The following is a 20,729-nucleotide window of genomic DNA, read 5'->3' as shown; positions in this document are numbered from 1 at the left end:
TGAAAAGACATTGGCTAGAATACGAGACATTTGAATCTCAGTGAATTATTGAACATTTACCCCCTACGTTGACTCGATAGGACAAATAAAAATCTGAACAACAAGTAAAAATCATGAAAGAATTTTACAGGGCTTTTATTAAAATGTCCCATTTATGATTTTGGTCAAAAAGTCTAGCCTAGAAACATTTATAAGATTAATAGACACGCATCTTTCTATAAGAAAAAGAGCTAGCAATTAGGGAACTTCAAAGGATCTTATTTAAGTTAAATGAATACTTTGCACATGTCAAAAACCCATCGGCCTAGAGTCAGAGAGGAGCTGCACTTTTAAACCGGATTATGAAATGATAGCTGTCCAGATAGAGTAAAGGTTTGCTTAGAATAAAAATTCTAATAAAATATTTTCTAGCTTCATATCCCGATTTTAAATTATACAAAAAAACTGAACATTCCCCACGTTAAAAACTGCTTGAAAACAAGAAAATGGTAGACAATGGAAAAAAAATGAAAACATTGAAAACTTTTCCGCTAGATTGTAAATAATGTAGGATTCTATCCTCAAACTCGATGACCCTTAGCAAGTTTAAACCCTTCTGAACAACAGGCGCTATTTTTTATCTCCAGTTTAAATCTTCATTTCAGAGAAAAACTGTTGAAACAAAGACAAGGACACAGTGACTGAATTGAGCAATTGGGAAGAATTTCTTTTGCTTTTTCTTTTTGATTTCTTTGATAGATCTGTCAACTGCTGTTCTTTGAAAGATTTCACAACATTATTGTGTTTCCTGACCAGAACTGTTTTCATATGTTTCTGATCAGAAGTTCTCCATTTTGAAGGATTTGCCTTAAGGGCTCTGACCATGGTCCAAAAATTGATTTTGGTATTTGAACATAAAAGTTATATTTCAGGTTCCTTAACACTTTTAACAAAGAATTGCCTTGATAAATTGCTTTTTAATCGAATCCCTTAAGAGTAATTAAGAATTTAATTGCAAAAATGACGTTATGAACTTTAAAAAGATGTTAATAATATGTTGCATCACCCTCTTTTACAAAAAATGCTTAGTTTTAATGGGTAATTAACTTTTTTGTTTCAAAATTTCTTTACACTGTCCGCAAAGAATTGAACTATTTTAAATTTTGCGGAAAATTTTTCTACAAAGATGTGTCAAAAGTTATGACTGTTTTATTAAGCAAAATCCAGATAGAAAATTGATGAAAGACTACCCGGTATTTTGAAGATTTCGAGACAAAGAAGCATTTACAAAAATTTTCCGCAAAAATTTTTATTGTTCGGTAAAAGATACACCATCTACTGCGAAAAAATTTTCAAAATGTTTTTTCTTCGCCGAAACTAAGCTCTTCAAAGTTGAAATACTCTTCCTCACAAAAGTCTTCATTTTCTTCTTCATCAAATTTTTTCAATGCAAGTTTTGAATTTTCAGATTCAGGAATAGTTTGTCTAACAGAAAATGTATAACATGCCATAGTTTTGTTGGTTACATCAGTCAGAAAACACCTTTTAATACACGGCAATTATGAAAAATTCACTATGGTCAGAGCCCTTAACATACAAGAAAGAAGAAACGGGAAAATGAACATGGGGCAGAGTTATGACCTTAAAAGTCTTGTGGAGCTAAATACAAGGTAAATAAAAGGTTTCTCATGTATTGTTCAATTCAAGTAGCTGCATGCATAGTTCCGTAGCGCTGCAATATTACACAACGCTGCGGGTTTTTCCCAACGCTTGTCCGGATACACGTTTATTCTTTTATTAGAACCCAGTTTATAAGAACATTGAGGCTGAAATTCGTCGAAAAATTAAAAACATCGTAAGAACATGCCCAGCCTCAGTTTGGAAAAAAATGACAAGAAACTACAATTTTTTCCTCTTTTCAAGCAGTTTAAAACAAACTTAGGAATGGATTTTCTAAATCGAGAGTCAAATATTGTCCAAATTTTACCAATTTTAAGTTCTCTTTATTTTGCATGATATTGTCGATTTAGAGTAGTCTGAAAATTTAAGAACGCATCTAAGAACATTTCAGGCTGAAAATTGCTAAAAGAATAAGCACATCCAGGCTCAGTCAAATTTTAGGTGTTCTAATAAAAAAAAAAAAACGTGTAGAGCACTGAAATCGATTCAAACAAATTATCGAATCTTTCTAAAATATTGGTCCCCGGGATTGGTCCCCTCATGCTCATCAGCTAACATTTAGTACAAACACTTTCTGTAATTCAAATTTTTTTTCTAATTCGAAGAAAAGTTCTTGGTCCCTTGAAGATCGAAATAGAGAGAGCCAACTGTTTTTGAATTGAAGTATGTGATAGGCATGCATATCAATTTCAATAAAAAACAACAAAGAAAACAAATTTAAAATTAGAAGGTTGTTCTACAGAATTCATATGGTTTTGAGACAGCCTTCTCGAGACCACAAATCACGTCTATGTGTTGAGAAATTTATTTTTTGATAAGTGAGTACAATACCGTGAGTATCACAGTTTAGCTTCCTCTGAAATTACCGAGTTTATGTATTGGAGGACATCGAGGGCGACGGTACGTGAAATCGATACAAAACAAAGTCGATAGTTGATGTACGGCTCTATATCGCCTTTGCTCACCTAAACAGACAACGGTATTTGGTATTTTTACCGTCGTCGAGCAAAGTGGACGGTGGTTTTGGAGACATGTCAACTTTGCTTTATACCGTCCTCTCGAATACATTAACTCGCTATTTCAGTTCGGTAAATTGCATAGATCCGCAACGTTGCAATATTCCGCAATGTTGCGGTTTTTCGCAGCGTTTCCCCAGGGTTGCGCTGCTATTTTACGCAACACTTCCAATTGAAGCTTGTGATTTTAAAAATTATGAGCGCCTACCAATTTTCTTCTAAACACATGCAAAATCAGGCAAAAACTTGCTTTCTTGAACAAAGTAGCGCTTTTTTGAACGAAGTAGCATTTCTTCCAAGAATGATTGTGAATAATCGCTAGATAGGAAATTAAAATGCTAGGGTGAAAAGTTTCCTTTTGGGTTGTTCTTCAAAATAAACATTATTTTGGGACCCCGGTCCAGGCCCTGCGATGCCGGTTTTCGACCAAAGGCCAGAGCTGCGAAATTATGCAGCAGTAAAGCTGCGGAATTTCGCAACGTTGCGGAATATCACAACGCTAAAGATGCAGAATGTCGCAGCGTTGTGGATCTGTGCAATTTTCCGAACTGATTTAAACTGTGAGGACGGACTACAAGAATTTTATCGCGCATGTCTCAATCACATTAAAGAATCAAAAATTTAGAGCACGTATCCTCATGTTAAGCGCAAAAGCTGATTATGTAAATACATATCAGGTTTTGATAGGTTCAAAAACCCCATAAGTTTATGCGAAACAACATGGTCTGGATTTGCTACCACCTTGCAAAGCAAAGAAAAAAATTCATATCGGCTAGATTGCACCGGGCAACTTATCAGCGACATCCAGTCTATCAAAAAGCGCCCCCCCCCTGGGCTAAATGGGCACTGATTAGAATCACGATCTGTTATCACAGTGTACACAATGGGCGCGTTCACACTGGAAAGTTTACTTAATTAAATCTATCAAAGTTAAACAAAGAGATTTATGATGGATGAATACACTGGTTTATTACAGTTCTTTTTAGGTTCACGAGATCTATTATAACACGGTAATTGATTTTGCTTAAGGCTTCTCATTGGTTGATTTTTTTTTAGAGTTTCGATTTCACCTGTGATTGGTTGATATTGGTATCCATACATCACTTGAAATCCGCAAACATGTTTGTTCTAATGGTTTTACTCAATAACTGCATTCATCTTACACATCAACAACACCGTTTGCACTATTTCTAATTTTTTCCTCAGTTCATTCGTTTTTGAAATCGTAAAACTTTTTGTTCACTGCACGCATTCTTTGTTTATGCTTCCTTAATAAATTTTTTTGTTTTAAGGGAAGCCTCTACCCTACCCTTAAGACAATAGAGCTTACGACTCTTAATTAAGGAAGATCGATTAAAAATTACAATACTATGCGTTCGACTCTTTGTTAAATGCACGTTCTGTATTGTAGTCAACAAAGATTCTCCTAACTACATTTTTATTAAGGAAGGTCTGTAGTGTGAACACGACCAATCTGTTACTCCCGGGTACAGTTAAAAATATACTCTACAACTCTACATACAGAATTATTTGATGTATTTTATGATAAATCTACATTCCTCCCATCCACAATAATGATAAAAATCAACCATCATTAGGCAGTCAAACAAATCAAATGAGATAAACATGTTATAGTACAGGGTGTCCCTAATTAAAGAATCGAGTTTGAACATGCTATTGAGTAGAAAAGTTTGTGTGTGTTATCGCTAAAATATAAGAACGTTCTCCATCACACAGGCTTATTACAAAAGGTAGTTACAACGTATAAATTAATCGTAATGACAAAGAAAAAAGAGGGAGAGCTTAAAATACAATTTTGTGAACACGCACATAAAACTTTCTACTCATAGTTGTGTTTCGACTCGATACTTTAATTAGGGACACCCTGTATTCAATGACTGAATTTTGTCTCCGATTCAACATCATTGTAAATTTAATAGTCTGATTCAACGTGGTAGGTTCCTAGTAGGTATTATGAATTTCAAAATTTGTGACATGGATATAAAACTCGTATGTCTGTGGGTCTGCTGGTCTGAATTCATACACGATATTTTACGGAAACTTTCTAGGTTACTTTTTGGATATATTTTAGGTATTTTTAAAACTTCACAAAGAATGAATACGGTTTTTAATGTTAGAGGAAAACATCCTAAGTATAGTAAATAGCTTCATTAACCGTGTGATAAACGTGCGATACTCTAGTCTCCCGAATAAACGGGGGGGGGTCTAAGTTCTAATAAGCGGGGGATGGAATAATAGGGGGGGGGGTAATTTGAAGACAGAATTTTTTTAACTTTTATCAATTTAAGGCCTATCTACACTGTAATAAAATATTAAATTATTTGATTTGAATTATTTTTAGGGTTAAGATTCAAAAGAAAGAACACCCTAAAGCTAAAAAAAATTTGAATATTCTTAACAAATCTCAATAGAAAAAAGTATATCTCATTCTGTCTCGTCGGGCGTTTCGGCCGCAAATGTACTAAAAGTGCAAGTTAGCAACTCCTCTTCACCTGAACTTTCAATATATTGTAAAATTCTTTGAATATCGAAGATATTTTTGGACGAATAATGGAAGTGAGGAGAGCTTTTAATGAAAGATATGATTAAGTAACATTTGGTGGGGTTTTATGTGAAAAATATCTGAATGTTTAAGGAGTAAAGAGTCGCGACCAAGTAGTGTTTGGTGTTTTTGATCCATGAACATTTGTGATGAGGAAAAACGCGCGACGGAGTAGTGTTTTGTTTGTTTGATCAAAATTATGAACATTTCTTATGAGTGAAAAGGCATGACGAAGTAGTGTTTGATGTTTTTGGTCCAAAATATAAAGATTTCTAATGAATAAAAAGGCGTGACCAAGTCAAATTAGAAGTTTTTGGTCCAAATTTGGAATATTTCTTATGAGTAAAAAGGCTTGACCAAGTAGTGTTTGATGTTGTTGGTTAAAGTTATGAACATTTCTAATGGGTAAAAAGACGGGAACATTTCTTATGAGTGAAAAGGCGTGACCAAGTACTGTTTGGTGTTTTGGTGCAAACTATGCGCATTTTTAAGGATAAAAAAATGTGACCAATTAGTGTTTGGAGTTTTTGGTCCAAATTAGGAATATTTCTTATGAGTAAAAAGGCTTGACCAAATAGTGTTTGATGTTGTTGGTTAAAGTTATGAACATTTCTAATGGGTAAAAAGACGTGACAAAGTAGTGTTTGGTGTTTTTGGTCCAAGTTATTAACATTTCTAGTGAATGAAAAAACGTGACCAAGTAGTGTTTGATAAAAACATGACCAAGTAAGGATAATTTGTTTTGACTAATCTGCAAAATCTAACTTTCAAGTCATGTAACCAAGTAATGATAAATTTTTGAATTAATCTGCGAATTCTAACTTTTAAATCACGTGACAATGTAGTGGGAATGTAAAATCTTGCGAAATTTTTGAAAAACTCTTACGCAATGCATCGTGACCAAGTAAGGATAATTTTTTTTTGCTTAATCTGCGAAATCTAACTTTCCAGTCATGTGACCAAGTAATAATACATGTTTGAATTATTCTGCAAAATCTATCTTTTAAATCACGTGGCCGTGTAGTTGGAATATAAATTTTTGCGAAATTTTAGAAGAACGCTCCTACAATGCGCTGTGACCAAGTAAGGATAAATTTTTTTTAAACTGATCTGCAAAATCTAACTTTCAAGTCATGTGACCAAGTAATGATAAATGTATGAATTCATCTGCAAAATCTAACTTTTAAATCCTGTGACCGTGTTGTGGGAATATAAATTTTTGCGAAATTTTTGAACAGCTCTTACGCAATGCATCGTGACCAATTAAGGATAAATTTTTTGACTGATCTGCAAAATATGATGGCCCCCGGCGTGCGAATGGAATGGAGGGGGCCAACGAAATATGTCGCCGACCATGGTTGGGCGACAAAGAACATTTTCGACTTTTCACCATTATTTCACCCCTCTAAACGGTATATGTAAGATATTTTAAAGTAAAAAAAATTACTTTGCAAAATATTGGGGGGAGGGCCATGGCCCCCTGCCCCCCCCCCCTCCGATGACGGGGGCCATGAATATAACTTTCAAGTCATGTGACCAAGTAAGGATACATTTTTTTGATTGATTTGGAAAATCTAAGTTTCAAGTCATGTGACCATGTAATGAAAATTTTTTTGACTAATCTATAAAATCTAACTTTTAAATCACGTGAACGTGTAGTGGGAATATAAATTTTTGTGAAAGTTTTAAAGATCTCTTACACAATGCATCGTGACCAAGTAAGGATAAAATATAGTGACTAATCTGTAAAATCTAACTTTTAAATCGCGTGACCGTGTAGTGAGAATATAAATTTTTGTGAAATTTTTAAAAAACCCTACGCAATGTATCATGACCAAGTAAGGATAAATTTTTTTGCCTGATCTGCGAAATATAACTTTCAAGTCATGTGACCAAGTAAGAATAAATTTCTTTGACTGATCTGCAAAATCTAACTTTCAAGTCACGTGACCAAGTAAGGATAAGTTTCTTTCACTGATCTGTAAAATCTAACTTTCAAGTCATGTGACCAAGTAAGTATAAAACTTTTTGAATAATCTGTAAAATCTAACTTTTAAATCCAACTTTCAAGTCATGTGACCATGTAATGATACATTTTTTTGACTAATCTTTTTAAAAATATAACTTTTAAATCACGGGACCGTGTAGTGAGAATATAAATTTTTGCAAAATTTTTAAAGAACTCTTACGCAATGCATCAAGACCAAGTAAAGATAAATTTTTTTGCCTGATCTGCAAAATCTAACTTTCAAGTTATGTGACCAAGTAAGGATAAATTTTTTTTACTGATCTGCAAAATCTAAATTTCAAATCATATAAGTAATGATAAATTTTTGAATTCATTTGCAAAATCTAACTTTTAAATCCTGTGACCGTGTTGTGGGAATATAAATTTTTGCGAAATTTTTGAAGAACTCTTACGCAATGCATCGTGACCAAATTAGGATAAATTTTTTGGACTGATCTGCGAAATATAACTTTCAAATCATGTGACCAAGTAAGGATAAATTTTTTGACTGATCTGCAAAATTTAACTTTCAAGTCATGTGACTAAGTAAGGATAAATTTTTTTGACTGATCTGCAAAATATAACTTTCAAGTCATGTGACCAAGAAAGGATACATTTTTTTGATTGATCTGAAAAATCTAAGTTTCAAGTCATGTGACCATGTAATGAAAATTTTTTTGACTAATCTGTAAAATCTAACTTTTAAATCGCGTGAACGTGTAGTGGGAATATAAATTTTTGTGAAAGTTTTAAAGATCTCTTACACAATGCATCGTGACCAAGTAAGGATAAATTTTTTTGCCTGATCTGCAAAATCTAACTTTCAAGTCATGTGACAAAGTAAGAATAAACTTCTTTGATTGATCTCCAAAATCTAACTTTCAAGTCATGTGACCAAGTAAGGATAAAACTTTTTGACTAATCTGTAAAATCTAGCTTTCAAGTTATGTAACCATGTAATGATAAATTTTTTGACTCATCTGTAAAACCTAACTTTTAAATCACGTGACCGTGTAGTGAGAATATAAATTATTGCGAAATTTTTAAAGAACTCTCATGCAATGCATCGTGACCAAGTAAAGATAATTTTTTTTGCCTGATCTGCGAAATCTAATTTTCAAGTCATGTGACCAAGTATGGATAAATTTCTTTGACTGTTCTGCAAAATCTAACTTTCAAGTTATGTGACCAAGTAAGGATAAGTTTCTTTGACTGATCTGTAAAATCTAACTTTCTAGTCGTCTGACCAAGTAAGGATAAAAATTTTTGACAAATCTGTAAAATACTATATATACTATATAATACGCGAAAAAAACTTATTGTGTCCCCAAGCCTTTAAAGTAACAGATAGCATTTTAAATCTCATTAAAAGAACAGTGGAAGTAACAAAATGTATTTATGAAATATATCAAACGTTCAGAAACAAGTGTCAATTCATTTTATGGTGTACGGTCCTTTCTTAAACTTGGCGCGTCCTGTTGGTTTTTACTGTAAAACATTTTAATTCTTCTAATGAAGATAAACTTTTATATCACCCTTAAAACCTGCGGGATAACTCAATAGGGTTTCACTTGTTAGCTTAAAGAAAAAGTTTTATCGAAGTACCTTATAGAGAGCCGAGATGAAACAGAAAAAAATATTTTTATGAAAGAAAGTAAGAAATGAATGAAAGTTGCATTATATATTTTTTGAAATATAATATTTACCTAAATTTTTATGAACAATTTTAACCATCTCATAATAGGCCCGGCGGAACAACCGTAAAAGTGGGGAGGCTGAAGGCTCAAATGAGATAAAATGTGCTAGGGGTTAGAGAAAGAAAATCTCGTTTGCTCAAAAGTGGGGAGGCTGAAGTCTCCCCAGTCTCCCCGCTTCCGCCGGGCCTGAATTAAAATCTAGATCTTGAAAGTATGCCTGACAATTTAGTGTTATACTGTGTTAGACATTTGTTTGGTTTTCTTTTGGGTTTTTTTTGGAGTTTGTTTAAAAGTAATATGGAGAATTTTCCTGTTGATTGCTTTTATCAAATTATCATCCTAACAATTTTATCGGAAATTTTTTTATTGTTTTGACTAAAATCAAAAATTTCTTCATTTTATAAGATACTTCATGGCGGGTTTCCAAGAATAGACCTTCGCAGATACAATCCAACTTTCGCTTGAATCACACTGTACGAAGTAAAATAATTTTTCATAATCAAAACCCACAAATAAGTCCATAAAGTGAATAAAAGAATTTCCAATAGGTTCAAATAATTGATATATCCAGGGGTTTTAGAAAAAAAAGTTAACAAAATTTAATAAAATTAACTATTCGTCTATTTGGAAGTTCATTTTCCTTTTAATTTTTTTTCAGGTTTAATTTCTCTGTGGGGTGTAATTATCAACTTTGAGTTAGCAGTTTACTCATTTCCCATCATTCTTAGTAACACGGGTTTTTGGCTTTCAGAGAGAAAACTGATTTATAATCTTCAGAAATTATTCAAAATTTGAATCTGTGTACACGGCTAATACTTGGTTACTTTGAGAAATTGCGCATAGAAAATTACATAATAGCAAACGAGATCCACCAGTCAAATCTACCAAAAATCCACCAAGCAGGAGTCACAGTAAAAATTGAAAAAATTGAAAAATCAATTAGATATAACCATAGAACTAGAATCACAAATTATCACTAGAGAATGTCTTCTTGGCAGAGCAAACGAGATTCATCTTCAGTACTGGAAAATATGATGGATGAAAGAAATGGTAATGCCAATTATTACACAACCACGGCACAAAAAGGTAAGAAGTTTGACGGTTACAGTAGCAGAAATATTGGCACTTTAAAGTTACTTTGCCAGTCTCTGATTTGCCAAGCACGCCCCCAACTCTCTCAAAATATGGACCTCCTTTAATTTTTGTTCACTGTTTGATCATCAATAAGCTTAGCTTATAGGCGGCTTCAATTGCAGCATAAAGAAGGAGGGAATGGGTGAAATGCAAAGATAACAAGTGATACTTTTATGGACCTACCTGGTTATGTATTTAACACATATATAATTGATATCTACGTGACGTGACCATTAAACAATCATTCAGAACATAAACAGTGACGATCTATTAAAGTTAGTCGTTTGTTTCTTATAAAAAAGACGTTTAGAAACCAAAATTTCATGCTCTTGAAATATTCTTTCATATTCAAGACTTCGTGAGCAAAAAAAGATCTATCTCATCAAAAAATTGAGTAATTTGGCTAAGAACATTGATATATGCTTATTAATAGTGATTCTTATAGAAAAAGATGCGTTTTTTGAGTTGAAAAATTCGTTTTTTACAAAAATTTGCTTGAGCCATCTTTTACCTACTTTCATGCAAAAAATCAAACCCGTTTTTTAGCTGCTTTTTGGCCCAAATTTGCCCGAAAATCGGGCTCCGTCACATTCGAGGGCTTATAGTTATGTATCTTTGTACCTAAGTAATTGATAATGTGCTTATAAAAAAATATCGAATCTGGCCAGTTTTTCTATAAAAACACGCCAAGCAGCCAAAATTTCATGTCTAAACACACATATTCTTCAAAAGTAAGCCCTAATGAGCAAAAAAAACATCTATCTCATAAAAAAATTGAGTAATTTGACTAAGAACATTGATGTATGCTTATTAATAGTGATTCTTACAGATAAACTTGCGCTTTTTGAGCAAAGATCTGCTTGAGCCATCTTTTACCTATGATGGTACCCTACTTCCATGCAAAAATTAATGATTAATTTAAGACATTAATGATCCAATTTTTCACAAAGTCCAAAAAACCCGTTTTTTAGTCGTTTTTTGGCTCAAATTTGCCCAAAGAAATTTTTTTTCGAAAATCGGGCTCCGTCACATTTTGGCCACCACCATTTTGCATCTTTGGACCAAAAATCAAAAGATTCCTATGATTCAATCCTGAGAAAAGTTGGTAACAGACGAATGAACGAACGAACACAGGTTAATTTATAGGACCTCCACCCCACCGGGGTAGGTCCCAAAAACTTATTGTGTCTCACTTTCTTTTCTTCAGAAAAACATTTGTCAGTGTCTACGAATGATTCATATTCCAATTACATCGATATTAATCATAATCAAAGAAGCTCTATTATTGGTAAGTCACACCCCTGTCTCACTTTTCCACATCCCTGTCTCACTTATTTATACATCCTGTTCCACTCAAAATAGACTAACCACGTCCCCATAACATGCTTATCCACCTCTTATCTCATTTACCGACCCTCGTTTGTCATTCATTCACTAACCAAAACCTCTGTCTCCAAGACTTTCGGGAATTATTCAATCCAGCTGACGCACAACGTTGTTCTCTCATTCATCTAACGTTCATCTTGTTATCTTGCCCCACTACCAGTTAAACTGGGGAAAAGTTTGGGAAAATTTTATACCGCCTTTTTTGATTTTTAGTAGGCAAAAATTGAGCAGAAGGTTGACAGTTAAAATCTTTACTTGGAAATAATAGGTAGAAAAATCATTGCATTTGAAATCTCGAGTGACCTAGGGCAGGTCTCAAAAACCTAACAGTTTACCCTAAGTTTTTGCGATCCATAGCAGCCAGATTCAGAGATCCACATAGTTTGTGAATCAGGTTGTGATCACCCCAAAAATCTATAATTAAAGAAATTGTAATCATGACGTCATAATTTGATCGAATGTTCAATCTTTCCCAAAATTAAACCAAAGGTGCATCTAATTGAAATGTAATCTTTTGAAAAAAAGAATTTCGAACAATTTAATGAAGTCAGCAAAAAAATTGCATCATTGAGATGCATCTTTGGTCCAAATTTGACAAAGAATCAACATGTACTTGTTACAGTGAGTTAGAGCTATTTTACGATTTATGACGTCATAATTTGATGACGTCACAATTCAGACTTTCTTTAATAATTAATTTTTAGGTTAATATTTAATTACGTCACAACCGGATCCTGAATCCTTAAGGTATAGGTCATCTAAAAATCCATAAGTGAATCCCTGAGAATGAGTGCTATTGATCGCAGATTTGGAATTTGTGATTTTTAAAAATCTAGACACGCCCTAACTCACCCGAGTTTTAGACAGCAAACTTTCTGCCCACTCTATGCACAATAGCGAGTTTATGTAATTGCACCTTTGAAGACGGTAAAGTGACTGAAGCGATTTGGAATAACCCGCATTTCAGACCCGCAAAATCGAGGACGGTAAAAGTGCTGATTTACCGTCGTCCTCAGTAAGTCAGGATGTAAATAATTTAGTAACTTACCGTCTCTTGAAAACACACATACGTAAACTCGGTAATCAGAATAGGAAGGGTGAAAAATTGGCCGTCTAGAACGTTTTCAATTCTATCATTTAGATGGCAAAAAGAATTCATCTGAGTACCAGACACTCATGGTCAAGGTCCCATCAGATGAAGACGATCGATGGCATGAAATGATGGCCTCGCGTAAACTTTTCCTTAAAAATAAAATCAACGAGTACGCTAACACGTTCACGATGCATGGTCTATCACGCATCATTGTTGGCAAAAATATCGAATCCTTATTTTGGTTTATGATGCTATTTGGAGGTCTGATAACTTGTTTTGTTGTTATACACGGTTTAGTGTCCAAGTTCTATCGATATGAGATTTACACTGAGATAAGATCCATAATCGCTCATGAGAATTATTTCCCTGCCATCACGTTCTGTGAGGACCAACTTTTCGTTGATAATTATTTTGCTTATTGCGGTGTCTCCCAACGGGAAGGCCACAAGAATCTATCCGCAGACCATGAGTGCCACCGCATGGGGTTGAATTACCGCGGGAATATTTCTTACAAGGTGAACAAGTATTGGTCGAATGGACTTTTCAATGTGACACGATGCCGTACTTGGGGAGGAATTAATTGCATCAATAGTGGATATCTGAGAACAATGTACCATTTCAACCACTCCTGTTTTCAGTGGAATTACCAAGGGAATTTATCGGATGTTTACAGTCATGTTGAAATTCTGATGGATTTTCATCCTCCTCCTTGGCTTGGTAAAGAAGAGAAAATCATCGCACTACCACAAGACCCTCAAGTCCATGAAGTCGATACTACCAAGAAAGTGGAACTAGAGCCTTACAAAGCTTACGAAATCAAGCTAGATAAGACTCTGGTTAAACGACTGTCAGCGCCTTTTCCTTCTAACTGCACATACGATAAAGGTGAAGATATATTTCCAGGTCGCTATACACGTCGTAATTGCATCGAGTCCCATAATTTCTTGGAAATCTATAAAGCATGTGGGCAAATTACGGACTATGTGGACCAATTTATACCGCAGGAATTCAGGGAAAAATATGGTCGTAATGACACAAGTGTAGAGGAGGCACGAACATGTATTTTCAGTCAAGGCTCTCAAGGGACGAAGAAAACCAACGAGTGTAATTTCCCCTGTACTGACTACGACCTATCCGTCATCCATTCATTCAACGAGAGAAAAGATCCGAGAATCAAAGCTAAGTATCAAATCAATATCCAATATCAGAAAGTGGATACGTACCAAACGATGGAGGAAAAGGAGCTATATCCTTGGGATCAAATGCTCTCTGAGATGGGAGGTTTGATTGGTTTAATTATTGGTGCAAGTGTAATTTCAGTTGTGGAGGTTTTCGTTTATTTCTTTCTGGTCTTCTGGAAGAAATTATGTTTTTGAAAGAGGAATCGATTATGGTGCGATGTTTTTGGGGGAATCGAGACAGCTCAATGGAATATAGCAGTATGGTATTGGGAGAATTTAAGTGAAACTGCAATAGACCTTTTCATAAATTACGTCACGAACATCACTTGCCTTGTTTTGAAATTATTGCCATGGTGATTAACTCCCAGTGGACTTTATTAAAGCTAATTCCTATTCATAATAAAAAATCATTTAAGGGCTCTGACCATAGTCAGAAAATTGATTTTAGTATCTGAGCATAAAGGTTATGTTTTAGATTCTTTAACACTTTTAAATAAGAATTGCCTTTATAAATTGCTTTTTAATCAAACCCCTTAAGAGTAATTAAGAACTTAATTGCAAAAATGACGTTATGAACTTTAAAAAGATGGTAATAATATGTTGCATCACCTTCTTTTATAAAAAGTGCTAAGTTTTAATGGGTAATTAACCTTTTTGTTTCGAACTTTTTTCAAACTGTCCGCAAAGAATTGAACAATTGTAAATTTTGCGGAAAATTTTTTTAAAAACATGTGACAAAAGTTATGACTGTTTTTTTAAGCAAAATCCAGATAAAAATTTTATGAAAAACCACTATTTTGAAGATTTCGAGACAAAGAAGCATTTACAAAAATTTTTACTATTCGGTAAAAGATACACTATCTACTGCGAAAACTTTTTCAAAATGTTTTTTCTTCGCCGAAACTAAGCTTTTCAAAGTTGAAATACTCTTCCTTGCAAAAGTCTTCATTTTCTTCTTCATCAAATTTTTCCAATGCAATTTTTGAATTTTCAGATTCAGGAATAGTTTGTCTAACAGAAAATGTATAACATGTCATAGTTTTGTTGGTTACATGAGTCAGAAAACACATTTTAAACACAGCAATTATGAAAAATTCACTATGGTCAGAGCCCTTAATGTCTCAAGAGACATAATCGCCATGGTAATTGTTTGAATACGAGGCGAGTGATTACGTGACGTAATTTATGAAAAGGTCTATTGGCAAAGCCAAGCCAGCGCTACGGGAGGGGGTCCCGTAATTACGTAGACCCCCTCCCTTCCCGTGACATTTTCCATAAACAGGATAAAAAGCCAAATTTTGGGTTGTGACAGAATTGCCGACATCTTTTTAATATGGCTTGATTTATGATAAAGATGATCATATCTATAGAAAGTGTTCGGTAAAAGCACAACCAGATTTTGTATGAAATCTCAAATCTCACTTCAATCATCGATGCTTCAATCAATGGAGTTTAAAATAATTACAATATGACGTCATTTCTTTGTATGACGATGTTCAATTCCCAAGATGATAAAAATGGTATTTTGAAAAAGAAATTGAATACTTATGTTATGCAAACCATTATAGGCTTTGATGATTTTTATTTGTATAAATATGTTCCGTTAATTGTTGGGACACAATTGTGTTTCGAGCCCGTTTCGAGCCCGTTTGGAATTAAAAATTGAATCGTACGGCTCTATATCGCCTTTGCTCACCTAAACAGACAACGGTATTTGGTATTTTTACCGTCGTCGAACAAAGTGGACGGTGGTTTTGGAGACATGTCAACTTTGCTTTATACCGTCCTCTCGAATACATTAACTCGCTATTTCAGTTCGGTAAATTGCATAGATCCGCAACGTTGCAATATTCCGCAATGTTGCAGTTTTTCGAAGCGTTTCCCCAGGGTTGCGCTGCTATTTTACGCAACACTTCCAATTGAAGCTTGTGATTTTAAAAATTATGAGTGCCTACCAATTTTCTTCTAAACACATGCAAAATCAGGCAAAAACTTGCTTTCTTGAACAAAGTAGCGCTTTTTTGAACGAAGTAGCATTTCTTCCAAGAATGATTGTGAATAATCGCTAGATAGGAAATTAAAATGCTAGGGTGAAAAGTTTCCTTTTGGGTTGTTCTTCAAAATGCACATTATTTTGGGACCCCGGTCCAGGCCCTGCGATGCCGGTTTTCGTCCAAAGGCCAGAGCTGCGAAATTATGCAGCAGTAAAGCTGCGGAATTTTGCAACGTTGCGGAATATCACAACGCTAAAGATGCAGAATTTCGCAGCGTTGTGGATCTGTGCAATTTTCCGAACTGATTTAAACTGTGAGGACGGACTACAAGAATTTTATGTCTCAATCACATTAAAGAATCAAAAATTTAGAGCACGTATCCTCATGTTAAGCGCAAAAGCTGATTATGTAAATACATATCTTACATCTGACTGAACTTTGCTTTCTGATGACTTTGATAGCGCCGAGTTCAGTGAAGTAGACTAGAGAATTTCGCCTTCTTGAATTTTTTCACTTTCGTTTTCCAAAATTCTATGAAAACAACAAAACAATAAAATATGTTCAGGGTTTGATATGTTCAAAAACCCCATAAGTTTATGCGAAACAACATGGTCTGGATTTGCTACCACCTTGCAAAGCAAAGACAAAAATTCATATCGGCTAGATTGCACCGGGCAACTTATCAGCGACATCCAGTCTATCAAAAAGCGCCCCCCCTGGGCTAAATGGGCACTGATTAGAATCACGATCTGTTATCACAGTGTACACAATGTGTTACTCCCGGGTACAGTTAAAAATATACTCTACAACTCTACACACAGAATTATTTGATGTATTTTATGATTAATTGCACGATGAGTTATTTTTTCTTCTTTGGCGCGCTTTCAAAGAGAGCAATTAATCGTTAATTGTATCCTGTAGAGAGCAATTAATCGTTAATCACACTCTTCAATGACGCGCCAATGTTTACAAAATTGATTTTAATGTTTTTCTTACATTTTTTTATCGAACGTTTTAATTGCATTCGAAATTCATTTTGTGAGAAATAAAATCTTTAAGCAAACAATAAAAGAAAAACATAAAGAGAAGAGTAAAATGTAAAACTTCCAGTGTAATTTACTTTCCTGACAGAGAAAAAAAGTAGTGAACAAAATTGTGCGATTAGCTCGTAATCACATAATAACTCGTACAATTCGAAAATTGCACTCGTGATTTTGTTGTTTCGAATTTTCCTCGTCCTTTCGGACTCGGAAAATTAATAACAAAAAAATCACTCGTGCAATTATTCTCAAATTGCACTCGTTATCATGTGATTACATATACAAATCTACATTCCTCCCATTCACAATAATGATAAAAATCAACCATCATTAGGCAGTCAAACAAATCAAATGAGATAAACATGTTATAATACAGGGTGTCCCTAATTAAAGTATCGAGTTTGAACATGCTATTGAGTAGAAAAGTTTGTGTGTGTTATCGCTAAAATATAAGAACGTTCTCCATCACACAGGCTTATTACAAAAGGTAGTTACAACGTATAAATTAATCGTAATGACAAAGAAAAAAGAGGGAGAGCTTAAAATACAATTTTGTGAACACGCACATAAAACTTTCTACTCATAGTTGTGTTTCGACTCGATACTTTGATTAGGGACACCCTGTATTCAATGACTGAATTTTGTCTCCTATTCAACATCATTGTAAATTTAATGGTCTGATTCAACGTGGTAGGTTCCTAGTAGGTATTATGAATTTCAAAATTTGTGACGTGGATATAAAACTCGTATGTCTGTGGGTCTGCTGGTCTGAATTCATACACGATATTTTACGGAAACTTACTAGGTTACTTTTTGGATATATTTTAGGTATTTTTTAAACTTTACAAAGAATGAATACGGTTTTTAATTTTAGAGGAAAACATCCTAAGTATAGTAAATAGCTTCATTAACCGTGTCCTGCGATAATCTTCATTAACCGTGTGATAAACGTGCGATACTCTAGTCTCCCGAATAAACGGGGGGGAGGGGGGTCCGAATAAGCAGGGGGTAGGAAAATTTTCTAAATTCTAATAAGCGGGGGGGATGAAGGAATTGAATTTTTAACTAATATCAATTTAAGGTCTATCTACACTGTAATAAAATATTAAATTATTTGATTTGAATTAGCGGGGGGGGTTTATTAGGAGCGGGGGGTGGATTCTTTTCCTCTTAACAATTAGCGGGGGGGACGTCTATTCGGGAGACAAGAGTAAGGTATTTACTGACAGTGGACTCTTGCAGCTTCGAACTTCTATTATTTCAATCTTTCTGTAATTCGAACAAATTAGTAAGTCACCCCGTTCGGGTTCGAATTAGCGAGAGTTAGCTGTATTAGTTTTAATCAAATAATTCATCCATGATATTCATGATGTAATCTTATGTAATGTTTTCGTTGATTGAAACTCCGAATCAAAACTTTTGGCCGCCATTATTGGTGGCAAAACAAATGCGTTCCCCAATGTTCTCCAAGCAAGGACCCCCAGAAAAAATAAGAAAAATACTCCAAATCAAAGAAAAAACTCTTTCATTGAGATTCTTTAATTACCTGCAATAGATTTCCAAAAGATGTCTAATTCTATTATATTACGTCACAAAATATTAAGTTAAGCTTTCTTTTTCGTAAACCCCCGGTTTCAATACAAAATAGGTTAGAGGGACAATTTTTTTTGGCGGCAAAGTTGTTACGTCACATCTATTGTTTAGGCGCAAAGATTACATCATGAATATCATGAATTCATGATTCATTGATACTTATACTGTAAGTAACATTGTAAAAAATCTCGGTGCCAAACCCTTGATGAGCTCAAGTTGAAATATATATATACATTTGTATTGGGTAAATGAAAATATTTTTAAGTGGATTTTTAGGGATTCTTTCCAGATCTTTGGGATAGCTTTTAAGATTTATGGTTTTTAGGGGAATATAGGGTAAAAAATTCTTCACAGGAAATCTCTATATTAATTCCAAGTTTTTTTGACGAATGGGTTTTTTATTAAAATTCTTGAACTAATTTCAAAAGTTAGATTTTTTGACTCGAGCACGGGGAGGGGACACTCAAGGTAAATGGCCTACTGCACGTGCATCCCTTAAGGGCCCTTTTTCCAAGCTTCCAAAAATGTATAGTAAGGGTCGAAATGAGCAAAGATGAGAAAAAGTGCGCTCTAAGGATGTAAAATTTGAAAAATCTGAGCATATTTGGCCTTGCAATGGTCAGAAATTTTCCTGAAAGTGTATTGTAAGGGTGGATTTTTCACCGAAATTTACTCGAATTTGGTTAAATTTTCTTTGCACTGTAATGGTCCGATTTCAAAGGCCTAATATTGGGCTGACGTACGGTCGTTCTTTAATCGAGTAACCCTCGGGGAATTCGAGAATTATCTCCAGAAAGATTGAAATATTTCCAAATTTCCCAACCTATTCAAAGTCTCTCGCTAAAATCCTCCACGAGGGGCAAATCACTCGAAAAATGGTGTAAGAGATTTATGATTTATTTTTGATTTATGATTTATTTTTTATTTATTTTTTATTTATGACTTATTTTTGATTTATTTTTGATTTATTATGATTATATTATATTATATATTATATATTACATGATTTATTTATGATTTATCTTTGAATTATTTTTGATTTATCTCTAATTTATGAATAGGAGTAATTTTTTTTCTTTTAACCCTACCTACTGAGAGCTATTTGGGTCCCTCAGAACTGAAAGGGGGGGCACATAGTGCCCCCCGTGGATAACTTAGAATAGGAACATTATTTGATCATGAAATTTGGTACAGCAATGCTTAAACCTATAACAAACAAATTTATCAAATTTTTTTTTTGAAAATTGAATTCAATTTTTGATGACGTCATCAATTGTATCAACAATTGGCAAAAATCACCAAAAAAACTCAAAAAGAATGATGTTTCTTAAATTTGCTATTGAAACAGATGGGGAAACACATTCTCCTTCGTTTTGCTTTTATTTGAAAGCTTTTACAATGTACTAAATGGAAAATAAAATCTAAATCAACAATTTTGTCGTGACGTTCTACTATAGCGCGCCAAAACCGAAGAAAATGTTTTAAACTTTCAAAACCGCGTAAAATCAGAACATTTCAACTTTTTCAAGTCGGTGATACTTTTTTTTGTCATATTTATATTTATTTTTTGCTGCTAATTCTACTTTAAGATGTAATAGAATCAGTACAAATGAAATGGACCATTAAAGTATACCTGCTAACATGTTATAGTATCTTGGAGTAAGCACATAAAAAAGAGCAAAATAGCCTGCGCTGCAGTTGTGGGATGGTAGTGGTCACCGACAAGTCTGTCATTGGGACTAAAATAATTGACCAATGCAAAACATTTTTTAACCAAAACATTCCCCATAAAATTTGATGAAAAGTCATAAAATTTCAGCTTCATAGCCTCACTAGTTAAAAAATGCCAGCCAATTTTCTAACAGGGGGGGCACAAAGTGCCCCCCCTCTCAGTAGGTAGGGTTAAGGAAAGTTTTTTTCAAATTACAACGAACTGATAATCAAAATCATTGTCAAAAATTAAAAAAAATTGAAAATTCAATTTTTTTTCGAAAGATTTTTCGAAAGATTTTTTATTTATTTTTGATTTATGATTTATTTTTGATTTATTTCTGATTTATTTATGATTTATTTTTGATTTATTTTTGATTTATTGATTTATTTTTGATGTATTTTTGATTTATGATTTATTTTTGATTTATTTTTGATTTATAAAATTGTGTACGAGATTTATTTTAGTGATTTGCCCCTCCATCCTCCAAACATCTTTTTAATAATGCATGAAAGTTTATCTCATTCAGGATTGGTGTGATTTTGACAGGAAAATCTTTACGAAAAACGTTCAAATTTTAATGTGTATAAAGTAGAATTCCTTTATAGAGCTCGGTATGGTGTTTTATTTAGTTCCAAAAACCTCCCTGTGTTG

The 20,729-nt window shown here is 33.8% G+C and overlaps 1 protein-coding gene across 1 annotated transcript in view; it reads left to right on the top strand.

The window, feature by feature from the left end:
• Positions 1–1,571: 1,571 nt before the first annotated feature.
• The window catches only part of LOC136815442 (acid-sensing ion channel 5-like), a 31,550-nt gene continuing 12,392 nt past the window's right edge, over positions 1,572–20,729 (top strand). Inside the window, exon 1 of the mRNA XM_067071895.1 lies at positions 1,572–1,649. Within this exon, the coding sequence (XP_066927996.1) occupies positions 1,597–1,649 (53 nt within the window). The 5' untranslated portion in view covers positions 1,572–1,596. The remainder of the gene's footprint in view (positions 1,650–20,729) is intronic.

Source organism: Clytia hemisphaerica, unplaced genomic scaffold, assembly GCF_902728285.1.
Source record: "Clytia hemisphaerica strain Z4C2 unplaced genomic scaffold, Clytia hemisphaerica genome assembly, whole genome shotgun sequence".
Classification (NCBI taxonomy): Eukaryota; Metazoa; Cnidaria; class Hydrozoa; order Leptothecata; family Clytiidae; genus Clytia; species Clytia hemisphaerica.
The sequence above is the reverse complement of the archived record's forward strand: the minus strand, read 5'-3'. Positions and strand labels throughout refer to the sequence as shown.